The sequence below is a fragment of the Vitis riparia genome, chromosome 4, assembly GCF_004353265.1.
Source record: "Vitis riparia cultivar Riparia Gloire de Montpellier isolate 1030 chromosome 4, EGFV_Vit.rip_1.0, whole genome shotgun sequence".
Lineage (NCBI taxonomy): Eukaryota > Viridiplantae > Streptophyta > Magnoliopsida > Vitales > Vitaceae > Vitis > Vitis riparia.
Window position 1 is genome coordinate 12,184,392 of NC_048434.1, and position 15,636 is coordinate 12,200,027.

General features: G+C 43.0%; 1 protein-coding gene across 3 annotated transcripts in view; it reads right to left on the bottom strand.

Annotated features, from left to right (window-relative positions):
• The window catches only part of LOC117913674 (beta-catenin-like protein 1), a 33,625-nt gene extending 18,359 nt beyond the window's left edge, over positions 1-15,266 (bottom strand). For 2 of the 3 annotated variants that reach the window (XM_034828719.1, XM_034828718.1), the window contains exons 1-4: positions 13,973-15,263; positions 678-762; positions 321-417; positions 84-147 (exon numbers count right to left, since the gene is read on the bottom strand). In XM_034828719.1, coding sequence (XP_034684610.1) covers positions 84-147; positions 321-417; positions 678-762; positions 13,973-15,064 — 1,338 coding nt within the window. In that variant the 5' untranslated portion in view covers positions 15,065-15,263. Of the gene's footprint in view, positions 1-83; positions 148-320; positions 418-677; positions 763-13,972 lie in introns of all 3 variants that reach the window. The other variant, XR_004651129.1, reaches the window with a different exon arrangement.
• Positions 15,267-15,636: the final 370 nt, after the last annotated feature.

Consider the following 15,636-nt stretch of genomic DNA (forward strand, 5'->3'; position numbering starts at 1 on the left):
TAAAAGAGGAAGTCATCATAAAGTGGATTTATATTCTTATTATGGTAATAAAAAAGGAAACTATGAAAGAAAAGTTAAACAACCTCTAAATCATCAAGTTTAAGTTGGTTCATCCGTTCGGTCTCAGCTTTAACTCTGTCCGAATATCTGGATAGGATTAAAGTTCATGAGATTCTAATATAAGCCTTACACAAAAGCTCCCCATCAGGTGTGTGGGTGTTCTATGGTTAGAAAGGAGAGATGGTTGTTAAGTTTAAACAAAAGCAATTCATTAAGTCATTTCACTTATTAAAAGATAGAAACAAAGAGCCAGTGAACACCTTATGTAAAGTTCCATAAGACGGTCTATCTTTTCACACTCATTTTCCACAAACTTACTCAACAATCTATCCCTTCTAGAACCCCTCAAGATTCCACCTGCAAAGGACATACCCAAGAAACTCAATTGACTTTTATCATTATAGATGAAAAGAATGCACTTACAAACTGTGAAACTAATGGACAGTGCATGCTAATGAATAAATCCAATATAATACACATTTATATGCTTCTATATTTAGGTAATGAAATTCTACCACTTGAGCACAAAATGATGAAGACAATATTCCTCTTCAGAGTATATGAATATTTATATAAATAAGAAACTGTTGAGTTCTGATATTCACTTGCCTTCTTACCAAATAATGATGCAATCAATGATATAATACGCTCTTCTAACTCTTCTTGGTAGCGTTCTTTCTTATTCTTCTTGCTCATAGGAATCTGAAAAAAGACGTGAACAAATCATAGAATCATAACCTTCCAATTGGACAAAATCAAGCAATTAAAAAAAAATTATAAGCAACAAATGCAATTATATTAAAAAGCACCAAAAATGACGCAACAAAGTACACAAAACATATACAAAACAAGCCAAAAAGCACATCGAACCAGAGAGAACACAAAAACAACACTCTCTTAACAAGAATCCAACCACTCTACAAAATCAAATAAAGACATAGAACCTATCTCTATGTACATCTTCACCCATGAAAACAAAATACTAAGGAAAGAAATCTTCAAATAATGATCTGAATGTTCTTCATTCTCAAACGACCTTTAACACAAAGAGACCATGCTGCTCTAGGAAAGCCTCCTTAACTATTGCAGCTCGCACCCATTGGACACCAAAAAGAGCAAACAGCAACTCCCAAAGAACACTAGCCTTGGCATAGTGGAGGAGGATGTGATCCATGGATTCTTTCTCTTCTTTACAAAGAAAACATCTATTTACCATAGACCACTCTCTTCTCTGAAGCTGATCAATTGTAAAAAAATTCCTAAGCTAGCCTCCCACACAAAAAAACTAACTTTGGAAGGGACCGGAGGGTTCCAAATCACACTCTCTGGAAAGAAGAACGTTTCCCTCAGTTCCAAAGCAGCACATATAAGCTTAATAGAGAAGTTGTTTCTCAAGGTCATCCACACCACCTCGTCTTCCCCGCTCACTATCAACTACCTCCCCTTGTAACCTTGAAAATAAATCCTTTACAATGTCCACCTCCCAATCATTTAAAGTCAAGAGAAACAATGGTTCCAATGGCCTTTTTCCCTTGTCTAAACCCACACATCTGCAACCCATGCCTCTTTGAAACAACTAAGGCATATAAAAGGGAATGAAACACATAGCGGTTCATCCCCATACCATTTTGTTTTCCAGAACTTCACCCTCCTCCCATAACCCACCAATAAAAAGAAAAGAATTACAATAGAAATTATTCCACTCCTTCCTAATAGATTTCCAAAGCCCAACCCCATACCCAACTCTTACTTCTCAGGATTCGCCAACCACCCTCTTCCTCCTCATATTAACCACTAATGACTTGATTGCAAAAGGCTCCTCTTTCAATTGCAAACCACTAATTCCATTTACATAAAAGCGCCTTATTCAACAATTAAAAAGGTTTAATACCTAACCCCTCCCCTCCCCACGCCCCCTTTATCTTCTCCAAACACATTATCAACTACTTCACAACGTGCATCTTTTTCTCCAATGCTCCACCTCCCCGAAAGAAATCTCTTTGAATTTTCTCCCCACGCCCCCTTTATTTTCTCTTTGAATTTACCTAAGGCTAGATAACGTACTCTTGATTAACGTAACCCCCCACCCCCCCACAAAAATAAATAAATTGCCTTTGCCTTTTTGACAGAGTCTTTTCAACCCTAGTCGCCATTGCTTTAAAGGGAGCACCCAGAGGCAAACCTAGGTAGGTAGCTGGAAGTTTGCCTTCTCCTCCCTTTTGCCACCTTCACCACCACCCCCCCACCAAAAACCCAAAACCTATCTTAACTCCTGTAAGATAACCACCCTCCCTTAGGGCCTCCATCACAATAACAAATGAATAGGGAGATAAGGGGTGCCATTAACAATCATTGAAAACCTTGCTAAGGATATGCAACATTTAATCCATCCTACCCATCTTTAACCAAACTTCATCTTCTCAAGAACCAAGATCAAGACATGGTCATACACCATTTCAATGTCTAACTTATTACTCTTCAACATAAGAATCTATGGCGTCATTTGCTACATCAAGAATTTGTCTGTGTTCCATAATATCAAGATCACCTTACCCACCACTTTCTTAAGTCTCTTACCTAAAACCTTTCTAAATGATTTGAGAGATTTTAGACCCATCAGTTTGGTGAGAGGATTGTACAAGCTGCTTGCAAAGGTCTTAGCTAAAGCTAAAGAAGGTAGTGGGAAAGGTGGGGTCATCAACCCAAAATGCCTTTGTTGAAGGAAGGCAAATTCTCGATGCTGCGTTAATTGCTAATGAGGCTATAGACTCTTTGCTGAAAAGGAATGAAAGTGGAGTGTTGTGTAAGTTGGATTTAGAGAAGGCTTATGATCATACTAATTGGAATTTTGTGTTGATAGTGATGCAAAAAATGGGTTTTACGGAGAAATGGGCTGGCTGGATTAGTTGGTGTATATCCACTACTACGTTTTCAGTTTTGATTAATGGCTCGCCAACGGGTTTTTTTCAAAGCACTATGGGGTTAAGGCAAGGGGACCCCCTATTCCCTTACCTATTTGTGATTGGGATGGAGGCTTTAAGTTGTCTCATTAATATAAGGGAAAGGAGAAGGCGACGGTCTCCAAATTACTCACCTGTTGTTCGCTGATGATACACTGGTTTTTTGTGAGGCTTCCCAGGAGCAAATGTCTTTTTTAAGTTGGTTGTTAATGTGGTTTGAAGTCATTTTAGGGTTGAGTATCAATTTGGATAAGAGTGAAAATTTTTTTTTTTTGATAGATAAAAGAATGTATATTAAACAAGAAGATGAAACACCAAAAACAGTGCCCTCAAAGTATACAGGGAGTATACAAAAAAGCCCAAAGACACACTCCTAAGGAAAAGGATAGCAACACACCACCTTCCCTTACTTAGAGCCTAACCAATCTAAAAAACGTACAAGAGAAGAAGGACTCAAAACTAAAGATATCCTAACACAAAACCAAAGATTACATACAAAAGAATATTTCAGTCTTTGAAGCGAAAACTCCTCATTCTCAAAAGCTAATAAATTTTTTTCCTTCCATACTAACCAAAATATACATAAGGGGGTCATTTGCCAAGCCTTCTTTCGAACTTTCCCCACAAACGGTCCATGCCATCCAAGAAGAGTTTCCTTCACTATACACAATAGAGTCCAAGCCACACCAAAAAGGGAGAAAAGAAGATTCCACAGGACCCGCGTCTTTACACAATGAAGTAAAAGGTGATCCACTGTTTCTACTTCAGAAAGACATAGAAAACACCTGTTTGCCAATGAGAACCCCCTCCTGTGAAGATGCTCCAAAGTTAAAACTTTACCCCAGGAAGCCTCCCAAGCAAAGAAGGCTACCTTAGGAGGCACTCTCACCCTCCAAATACTATCACTAGGGAACAAAGAAGAACCTCCGTGCTCCAAAATAGAATAAAGAGACTTGACTGAGAAAGCGCCACACTTTGATGTTGTCCAAAACACTCTTTCTCCTCCCTTTGCACCCAGAAGCCTTGGATCTTATGCAAAAAATGCTCCACCAACTCAATCTCCCAATTATTAAACGCCCTTGCGAAAAGAGGGGTCCAACCATCCCCATCACCAACGGGATTCCAAACATCCGATACCCAAGCATTCTTAGACAAAGAGATGGAAAATAAAGAACGGAATGACTCACAAAGTGGCTCATCTCCACACCACTTGTCCATACAAAATCTCACTCTCTACCCACTACCCACTTGGTATGCCAACCTACCATTTAAAAACAACCACTCTTTCCTAATTGCTTTCCAAAGCCCAACACCGTATCTCCCACTTACTGCCCGAGTGCGCCATCCCCCCTCCTCTTCACCATACTTGTGACTGACGATTCGCCTCCAAAAAGCCTCTCTTTCATTGGCAAACGCTCTTCAACACCATCCCACACAGCCATTGATTTGAAGGGGGGCCCCAAAGGCAAACCCAAATAGCAGGAAGAGAGCCCACCCACTTTACAACCCAACTCCAAGGCCAAGTCCTCTATATCATGCACCCTACCCATCGGGATTAACTCACTCTACTCCAAATTGATCTTCAACTTTGAACACGCCTCAAACCACACGAGAAGCAGCTTAGATAAGTCATCTAGTCTAAAGACTCCTCACAAAATACTAGCGTATCATCCGCAAATAACAAATGCAAGATTAGAATCCCCTCACCACTCCTACCTCTCACCCTCCACCCAGATAAAAAGCCCCCACTAATAGCCCTTCTCAATAAACAAATAAGGAGAGTGAAATTTTGCCAGTGGAAAGAGTAGAGAATGTAGAGTTGTTGGCCCTAGAGCTTGGTTGCAAAGTGGGAGCTCTTCCTTCCACTTATTTGGGGCTCTCTTTGGGTGCTCCGCACAAATCAGTGGTGGTTTGGGATGGTGTGGAGGAGAGGATTCAAAAGAGACTACCATTGTGGAAGAGGCAATTCATTTCTAAGGGAGGGAGAATTACTCTCATTCGGAGCACTTTGGTTAGCAAGCCAATCTATCTCATGTCCTTGATGCGTATGCCAAGAGTTGTTAAATTGAGACTAGAGCAAATCCAAAGGGACTTTCTTTAGGGTGGGGGAGCTTTGGAGAAGAGGCTCCATCTTGTAAAGTGGGCAATTGTTTGTTCAAATAAAAAGAAGGGTGGATTGGGTGTTAGAAATCTTTCTATCCTCAATAAGGTCCTTTTGTGCAAGTGGAGTTGGCGCTATGCGGTTGAAAGGGAGTCCTTGTGGAAGCTTGTTATTAGTAGGAAGTTTGGGGAGGAAGGAGGAGGGTGGAGTACTCGTGAAGTAAGGGAGGGCTATGAGGTGGGGTTTTGGAAGGAAATTAGAAAGGAAGGTTCCTTGATGCTTAAAAATATTACTTTCTCTATGGGAGATGGTAGAAGAGTGAGATTTTGGAAGGACAAATGGTGTGGGAATAATACCCTTCATGATTCTTTTCCTTCTTTGTTTGCCTTAGTGGTTTCTAAAGATGCGTGGGTAGCGGATTGTTGGGATTCCTTGGGGGAAGAAGGAGGGTGGAATCCCCGTTTCTCTAAATCTTTCAATGATTGGGAGGTAGAGGCAGTGGTGAGGCTCCTTTTGACTCTTCAAGGAAAGAGACTAGTTGTTGGTTTGGAGGACAAGGTGGTGTGGAAAGAAACAAAGAATGAGATTTTTTTCTATTAAATCCCTTTATAATACTCTTGAACCTAGTTGTGCAGTCCCGTTTCCATGGAACATCATTTGGAGCCCTTGTGTTCCTACTAAAGTGGGTTTTTTTGCTTGGGAAGCTTCATGGAGGAAGGTCCTAACCATAGATCAACTCAAGAGGAAGAGGTGGAACTTAGCTAACAGATGTTTCCTGTGTTGTGCTGAAGAGAAGACGATTAATCACATTCTTATTCATTGCTCCAAGGCGAGGGTTTTGTGGGACTTTGTGTTTACTTTGTTTAGTGTTAATTGGGTCCTTCCGCTTTCGGCCAGAGACACTCTCTTAGGTTGGCATGTCCTTTGTGGGCAAGAAGCGTAGAAAGGTTTGGTTGGCAACTCCTCTTTGTTTATTTTAGACGATTTGGAAGGAAAGAAACAGGATAGCTTTTGTTAATGAGGATTTTTCGATTCAAATGATGAAAAATTCGTTTGTTTGTAATATTTAGTCTTGGTCTAAGTCTTGTTTAGATATAGGACCTTTACCTTTAATCAACTTTTTTGATTGGTTGGGTTCTAGTTGAGGGTTGGTGAGTGTTTGCTTCTATGTGTTCTTGCCTTTTGGCGTCTCTTGTATACTCCTTGTATGCTTTGAGTTGCCTCTTAAGCACCCTTTTTCTTAATATATTTTCTGTGTGTTTATCTATCAAAAAAAAAAAAAAAAAAGATGACCAAGTAATTAAACAATCCTTCATGTATATTTTGTTTGAACTGGTTAGAGTGTCTTTAGATGATTGCTTCTTGTCCATGATGTACTTTGTGGAGTGGTTAGGTTCTAAGTTGTGTTGTGGTTTTTTTTGTACACCTCACCTTGTTTCTGGGTTTTTTAGCCTTTTGGCATCCTTACATACACCATCTATACCTTAATGCGCCTTTTTTAGGCATTGTTAATACATTAAATTTTTTACCTATTAAAAAAAAGACCACTAGGGATTATGGAAATAGAAAAGAAAGGGTTTTAAAGAGATAAAAATAATTGATGGCTTACAAGGAAATTACGGAGTTATCTGGTTGTCTAAAAGAGAGTGGAGATTCCCTTAAAGGGGATCTCAAGACCCCTCTATTCGAGGAGGAAGTTGATTAGAGGTTAAAATCTATATTTAATGAATTAAAGAAGGTAATTCAAATTCTAAACTTTCTTATAAATTTGTAAATGTGAGAGCTCAGAAAAACCAACTTTAAGTCTTTGGAACACAAGCTAGGTGTCCTAGAGGATAAATATCTCATTAGAAGGAGATTCAGGTAATTTTCAGTGTCATGCCCCACAAGGGTACTGCTAGGCTTAGAGTTAGAGTGGGTTTGAACCCAGGAAGAGGAGGTTAGAGATAAAGCTCTAGGTCCAAACAGCAATAATACTATGGCTACTTTACTGAATATTTAGGAATTAACAACGGGATTTTGATAAAATTTTCTCGGGAATCCTGCTAGAAGGGGATTGTTAACCAAAATGAGAATTCTAACTCCAAGTGCTCAACAGGGTGGATTAAAGTAGGAAGGTGTTTTGTTGTTGATTGGCGAATGTTTTTGGTTTCGAATTTATTGATCCATTTTTCCAAGAAAATAACAGACCAACTTATAGAAGATCACTGAGAGAATCCTGATTAAAAAGACTAAAGCAATTCATCAATAACAATCTAGTCTACAAACAAGGCATGGAAAATTTTTAGATGCAGTTTGTAGAAAGGGAAAATCTAAGGGCACTGTTCATAAACTTAACTTCAACAAATACTTACCAAAAAAAAAAAAAAAAAAACCTTAACTTCAACAAAGCTTAAAATCACGACAACAAGAATCCTCTAAACAACAAACAATAAGGAAGGCATATTCTTTTAATTGTGGTACGACAGGGTAGATGGGAGAGAGAGAGCGAGAGAGAGAGAGAGAGAGAGAGAGAGAGCGGGAGCGAGGGAGCGTGAGAGCGCGTGTGCCGGCGACGACGATGAGAACGGCGAGGCGAGCTGGACGCGAAGCTTCACGGTGGAATCCAAGACCTTCGAGCTTGCCCTGGAGATTAAGAAAGGGAAAAACCAGATTCGCATCGTGGAGAAGAAGCGGGGTGTAGAGTCTTGGGTTCGATTAGGGCTGGAAAGCCTAGGGCTCTTTAAGGAGGGCTTAGATCATTGTATACGAGACGAGAAAGAAGGGAGATGGGTAAAGGAGTGGAAAGATAGAGGCAAAATGTTTACGTTGGTTCGGGGGTTCAACAGATCGGGTGGTTTCCTAAGGCTGGGGGTTACGGATCTGGAACGAAAATGGTATTGCATCTTCTTACCGAGAGGAAGGAGAGATAAAAGCGGATGGAAGGCTATGGCGGAGATGGTACACCAAATGGAAGAGAGAGTGGGTAGAAGGACAGAGTTGCAGGAGGTAAGGACTGCTGGAAATTTTTCTCCGGCGAAATCATTTGTAGAAGCAGTTACGGGATCAAATCGGGATGGCGTAAACGCAGTCAGGATGAAGGTCTCTAAGGGGGAGATTGCGGGCAATCTACAGAAGCTGGAGCAATGTCTTGTCGCGAGTTGGTCCAATAAAAGGGAAGAAGACGATCTGGAGAGGTTGGGAAGTCTCTGGGCAAAGTCTTGGGGCCTAAAAGGCAAGCTAGGGCTGGCCATGCTGGAACGAGGTAAGGCCCTGCTGGAGTTTGAAGATCTCAGTGAGGCTCACCGAGTGGTCTCCTCGGGGAGTAGACTGATGGGAGGAGTCCATTTAGGGCTGGTTCCATGGAATCCAAAGATGGGATGTCGGGACGAGAAGGAGATGGAACAGGAAGCTTGGGTTAAAATCTTCGGTCTTCCAATTTCGCTTTGGAGCCCGGGGGTTTTGAAGAAAATAGGAGAGGTGTGTGGGGGATTTGTAGATTTTGACGAGCGCACCAGGTCGATGGGGGAGATTCAATGGGCCAGAATTTTGGTTAAAATCAGAGGAGATTTTAGACCAAGCATGTTAGAAATCGAGGTTGAGGAAGAGGTATACACTGTGGCATTGTGGTGGGAGGTTAGGCCGATGGTGAGAAGGCTATCCTCTGCGTCGGACATCAGTAGAAGAACTGAGGTTAGGGGTGAGTTGCTTTCACGCGTGGGGAAGCGCGTGGGGAAGGAATTGGTAGTTGTGGGCAACGAGGAACTGCCTCTGCCAGCTGATGGGAGTGCTTTGCAGGAGAATGGGCCGGGTCTAGGGCCCAGGACCCTGATCCATGGCCCGGTAATGGGAGATGGGGTCTGCCCAGATGGAGTGGCTGGGCCGTTTAGGTGTGACCCAAGTATGGGCCTTAATGAAGTGCAGAAAGAGGTTGGACTGTCCAAAACAGATGGGCCTTTGGGCCAAAGTTAAAAAACAAATTGAAGGGGGCTGGTGATGCAGAGGCAGGCCCAAGTAATTGGGCTGTTGATTTGGGCTGCTATCAGGAGAGTGAGGTGGAAGGCCTGGTAAGGAAGAGCCTAACTGTTCCGTCAAAGAAGGATGGTCTTCTGGGTTGTTTTAGTTCCAGAAAAGGACCCATTTCAGAGGACCCCTTGACGAGCTGGATGCCAGGGGAGCCTAGAAGGGGACAGAGGAATGAGAATTTATCAAAGACTGATCAAGAGTTGGAAGAGGAAGCTAAAAGGTATGCCCCGTTTTATCCTAAAGATCAACAGCTATGGGTGCTTCTCTTCTTCTCTTTTCTAATTCTGATCGGGCTCCGGAGGGGGAGTCTTTCGATCGCCCAGGGGAGTTGTGGAGGAATTAAGGGGGGATATGACAACTTGGTTAACAGTTTATGAGGGGAATGTGGAGACTGAAACTGAATCATGGAAGTCGGGAGAGGACAACATAACCAGGGACAAGATTAGGGGCAGGGAGGGGAATACTGGAGTCTCTGGTTCTCAAGGCACCGAAAGTGACAAAGAGGAATTATGGGAGGAATGTAGCCTAGCAAGATTTAGTCAATTCTTGGGATTCTCTACGGAGGGGTTGGAAAAGGAGATATTGAATTTTCTGATTAAAATCAGAAAGAGGCGAGAGAAGATTCACAGCAAAGAGCTTTTGGAAAAGTCCAAGTTTGAAAGGGAGCTAAAGAGGCTGGAATGCTCTGTTAATTATGAGGGGGGGATTAAGCAGAAAGGACCTTCTCAGGGCAAAGGGAATCAGCTGATAGTTTCTCAATGAAGCTGAAGATCATAAGTTGGAATGTGAGGGGAGCTAATGACAGCTCTAAGAGGAAAATTATCAAGAATTATATAAGGAAACAGAGGGTGGATCTAATGTGTTTTCAGGAAACCAAGATTCAGGTGATGACGGAGGGTATTGTGAGAAGTTTGGGTTCAGGGAGATTCTTAGACTGGAGAGCTCTAAATGCGGAGGGGGCTGCGGGTGGCATTCTGATATGTTGGGACAAGCGGGTTTTGGATATCTTGGATTGGGAGGAGGGTCAATTTTCTTTGTCTTGTAGATTCAAGACCATAGAAAATGGAGCTATTTGGGTTTTTACGGGAGTGTATGGTCCCTTTACCAAAGTGGAAAGGGAGGGTATGTGGGAAGAACTTGGGGCAATACGAGGCCTTTGGGAGGACCCCTGGTGTCTCGGTGGGGACTTTAACATCACCCTGTTTCAGCAAGAAAGGAGCAGCCAGAGAAGAATCAGCTCAGCCATGCGGAGATTTGCAGAGACTGTGGATGATCTTGAGCTGGTGGACCTGCCCCTTCAAGGGGGCGAGTTCACATGGAGTGGGGGGCTCAATAATCAGGCGTGGGCGAGACTAGACAGATTTTTAGTTTCCCCAAGCTGGCTGGATCAATTTAGTGGAGTCACTCAGGGCAGGTTGTCTCGGCCAATTTCTGATCATTTTCCGATTGTGTTGGAGGGGGGTGGAATAAGAAGAGGTCCAACCCCGTTTAGATTCGAAAACATGTGGCTGAAGGTTGAGGGTTTAATGATATTGTTAGAAACTGGTGGCAGGGAATTGATATCAGGGGCAGTGCTAGCTATAGGCTGGCTGTTAAATTGAAAGAAATTAAAAAGAAGTTGAAGGAGTGGAACAAAGAGGTATTTGGGAGGCTGGAAACTAATAAAGCCTCAGCCTTGCAACAAGTTGATTTTTGGGATCGGGTGGAAAATGAGAGAATCTTGACTATGGAGGAAGCTGAGTTAAAAAAGGAAGCTAAAGATTCCTTTAAGAAATGGGTCTTGTTGGAGGAAGCTCATTGGAGACAGCAGTCAAGGGAGATTTGGTTAAGGGAGGGGGATAGAAATACGGGGTTTTTCCATAGAATGGCTAGTGCCCATCGAAGAACCAACGCTATGGACAGAATTAAGATTAATGGGGAGTGGCTAGAAGAGGAACAAGAGGTGAGAGAAGGAGTGGTGAACTCGTTTCAGCAGTTGCTCACTGAAGATATGGGCTGGCATGCGGATATTGGTAGAGTTCAGGTGGGGTGCATCAGCCAGCAAGAAGCAGAGAGTCTGGAAATCCCATTTGCAGAGAATGAGATTCACTCGGCACTGATGGAGATGAATGGGGACAAAGCCCCAGGCCCGGATGGTTTCACTGTAGCCTTTTGGCAAAATGTTTGGGATTTTGCCAAAGAGGAGATCATGGAGATGTTTAAGGAATTTCATGAGCATAATTCCTTTGTTAGGAGCCTTAATCACACTTTCCTGGTGTTAATACCTAAGAAAAGCGGGGCTGAGGATCTTGGAGACTTTAGGCCTATCAGCCTGTTGGGGGGGCTCTATAAACTTTTGGCCAAAGTTTTAGCTAATAGGCTCAAAAAAGTGATTGGCAAGGTGGTCTCTAATGCTCAGAATGCCTTTGTAACGGGAAGACAAATTTTGGATGCGTCCTTAATTGCTAATGAGGTGATAGATTCGTGGCAGAAGAGAAAGAGAAGGGCCTTATTTGCAAATTGGATATTGAAAAGGCTTATGACAGTATCAATTGGAATTTCTTAATGAAAGTCCTCCAAAAAATGGGATTTGGGACCAAGTGGGTGGGATGGATGTGGAGCTGCGTGTCTTCTGCCAAATTCTCAATTCTTGTCAATGGAGTGTCAGCTGGGTTCTTCCCTAGTACTAGAGGACTTCGTCAGGGGGATCCTCTATCTCCTTACCTTTTTGTTATGGGAATGGAGGTTCTGGACGTCCTTATACGGAGAGCGGTGGAGGGGGGATATCTTTCAGGATGCATCATTCGGGGTGGTAGTAGGACCTCCTTGAATATTTCCCACCTATTCTTTGCTGATGACACGATTGTGTTTTGTGAGGCAAACAAAGAGCAAGTTTCTCACCTAAGCTGGATACTTTTTTGGTTTGAAGCGGCTTCGGGTCTTCGAATCAACCTAGCCAAAAGCGAGATTATTCCAGTTGGAGAGGTGGAGGATATTCTTGAGTGGCAGCTGAGTTAGGGTGCAGGGTGGGGTCTTTGCCCTCTCAGTATTTGGGCCTTCCCCTAGGGGTTCCAGCTAGGGCCTCTTCTATGTGGGATGGAGTGGAGGAGAGGGTCAGGAGGAGACTTGCGTTGTGGAAAAGACAGTACATCTCCAAAGGGGGGAGGATCACTCTCATAAAAAGTACTTTGGCTAGCATGCAAATTTACCAAATGTCTATTTTCCGAATGCCGAAGTCTGTTGCTAAGAGAGTGGAGAAAACCCAAAGAGATTTCCTATGGGGGGGAGGAAATTTGGAGGGAAAGTCCACTTGGTTAAATGGGATGCGGTCTGTACAGAAAAACACAAGGGAGGGCTAGGAATAAGGAGAATAGCCACCTTGAATAGAGCCCTGCTGGGCAAGTGGATTTGGCGGTTTGCTTGTGAAAAGGATTATCTTTGGAAACAAGTAATCATTTCGAAATATGGGCAAGAGGTTTATGGTTGGAGGTCAAAAGGGCTATTGGGGCGGTTGGAGTAGGGGTCTGGAAGGAGATTATGAAAGAAGCGGATTGGTGCTGGGAAAACTTGGCTTTTATAGTTGGAAAGGGCTCCAAAATCAAATTTTGGAAAGATAGTTGGTGCACTGACACTCCGTTGTCCCAATGTTTCAATCATCTCTTTGTCCTTGCTGTGAATAGAGATGCTACGATTGAGGAGATGTGGGATCAGGATTCGGGTCAAGGAGATTGGAATCTTGTCTTTGTGAGAGACTTCAATGATTGGGAGTTGGATATGGTTGGGGAGCTGCTTCATACTTTGAGGGGTCATAGGCCTCCAGGGAGGATGATTCAGTTATGTGGAAACAGGGAAGAAAGGGTTTGTTCAGAGTCAAAGAAGCGTACAGGCTGCTAGACAAGCCTAATGCCACAATATTTCCCGCAAGGAGAATATGGGTGGATAGAGTGCCAACCAAAGTATGTTTTTTTGCGTGGGAGGCTACATGGGGGAAGGTGCTTACTCTGGATAGACTACAGTTAAGAGGGGTGCAACTCCCAAACTGTTGTTTTTTGTGTGGTTGTGCAGAAGAGAATGTAAATCATATTCTTTTACACTGTATAGTGACTAGAGCCCTATGGGACATTATTTTTGGGTTGATAGATGTTAAGTGGGTCCTCCAGAAACTGTAAAGGAGACTCTTATCTCTTGGAGGGGCTCATTCGTAGGGAAGAAAAGGAAACAGATTTGGAAATCCATTCCGTTATGTATTTTTTGGACGGTTTGGAAGGAGAGGAATAGGTTAGCCTTTAGGGGGGGTGAGTTGAATATTCAGAAACTAAAGAATTCTTTTGTCTGTAATTTGTGGAATTGGGCCAAAGTGTATTTAGGTGAGGAGTATGTCTCCCTTATAGGTTTTTTGGAGTGGATAGCTTCCACTTAAGGGGAGGTTGTTCTCTTTGGTCCTTTTCTCTTTTTGAGGCGTTTGCCATTTTGTATACTCCCTGTATGCTTTGTGGCGATTAGCCTTTTTAATGCATATCTCATTTACTTATCAAAAAAAAAAAAAAAACAAACAATAAGGAAGGCCTTGAATCAAGATGGTGAAAGTGGATTGGATTGTTCTGTGTGCTTGTTGCTTTTGCTAGTTGGATAAGTAGTCCAGAGCCTATTGGGAGTTAAGATGAGGGGTTCCATTATCCCCATTCTTCTTTACACTTGTAGTTGTTTTAAGTAGTCTGATAATATCATCCAAAGTCCCATAATCCTAAACTTCCCATGTCCATCACCACAAACTCCATTAAACATGCAATGCTTTACAGGCTATCATCTTCAAGGCATAAACCTAAACACAAATCATAGAGAAATGAAATGGGGATTGGGCACTTGCCTTACCCATGAAAGCCGCAAATGCAGTCTTCAAACCCAACACATCCACAAACCGCTCGCATGCGGGTGGATACTTTGTCATCGCAAAATCAAGTGCTCTAATGGCGGAGCCATAAGCCAACTTCTTCTGCTTCATAATAATGATCATCAACTCAACCCCCTCAGCTCTGACGAATCTTTCTTTATTCTCCAACGGCATCAACAAGCAACACAAGCAATCAAACAAATTCTCCACCATCTCCTCCTCATCTGCCGTCTTCGGGTCCCGTGACTTGTACATTGCCACCGCCTGAAGCACCACATCAACCCCATTCATCTGCCCCAATCGCCGCTGATTTGCTGCACTGTTCTGCAACAAAATGGCCAAAATCTCCGATGCATACTGCTTATTACTATCGAACTCCCTCACCTTTATCTTTCCCAACAGCCACCGCATCAGCTTGGTCCTCTCGCACACCATCTCCGCCACAGCCGGCTTCACCTCAATCAAATTCTCAAGGGTGGCGAGGGTAGCATAGACCGCGGCCATCTCATCCGGGTCGAACTCCGACAACCGGGTCAGATTCTGAACCAGAAGCTCCAAGACATTATTCTCAATCAACGCGTCCACCAAAACCTTAGCCGGCTCGTCATTGTCCTCCAACACGTCCTCGTCCGTGAGGTCTTGGAGTAGCCCAACGACGTCGACGGCGATGTCGGAGTTGTCGTGCGACAACAAGCCGAGAATAGAAGGGATTACGTTGAGATTTACCAAATCGGGATAAAGTTCAGGGCCACCGGCGAGGGTCTTAAGGCGTTGGATCTCCTCGTGGAGCTCAATTTCGGAGTCAGCGAACTTATCGGGTTGATCCGGGTATTTCAACCGGGCTTCGATATTGTCACGGAGGCGGCGCTCGAAGGCGAGGACCAGCCTTTTTAGGGTTTTGAGGTCGAGAACTTCCACAGTGGTTTGTGACTTCTCTACGGCCTCCAGGAGAGAGAGGTCAACAGAGGAGGCGTCGGTGGTGGCCGTGGCGGCGGTGCCGTTGTCGAAGGGTTCAATGGCGTCGTCTCGTTTGCGTTTGAGTGCGCTCCGGGCGTTGGCGAGCTCCATTGCCTGGAGGAGGATGTTGTAAACCCTACTATCAAGTGTCAACAGACGAAATGGAGCTGAAAGGTTCTGGATATAATTAGACTGGGCTTAGCTGCGAGCATGCTCTTGGTCCTGGATTCATTGGACTAATTCGGCCCGCGAGTCTTTGTTTGGCAGGTTGGATCTAATCCGCACCGAGGGCATCCGTACAACCTGAGTGGGTTTGATTCATGTAGGCAGCCGAGTTACATCCACATATGAAGTTCATTACTTCGCTTAGCGGCGATTATAGGAAGCGATTTTAGAGGGGGTTAGTAATGATTTTAAAAAGTATTTTTATTATTTTTAATACTTTGAAATTTTTATTTTTTAAGTATTAAAGGATTAAAAGAATGTGTTTGGTAATGATTTTATGAAGTATTTTTAATCTTTATAATATTAAAAGTAAAAATTTTGATATATTAAAAATGTTAAAAACACTTTTTAGAGTCAGTATCAAATACAATCTAAGAGCATTTTCTAAAATCATTGTCAAATGCACTCTTAGAGTATGTTTGACATTGATTCTAGAAAGCGTTTCTACCTTTTTTTTA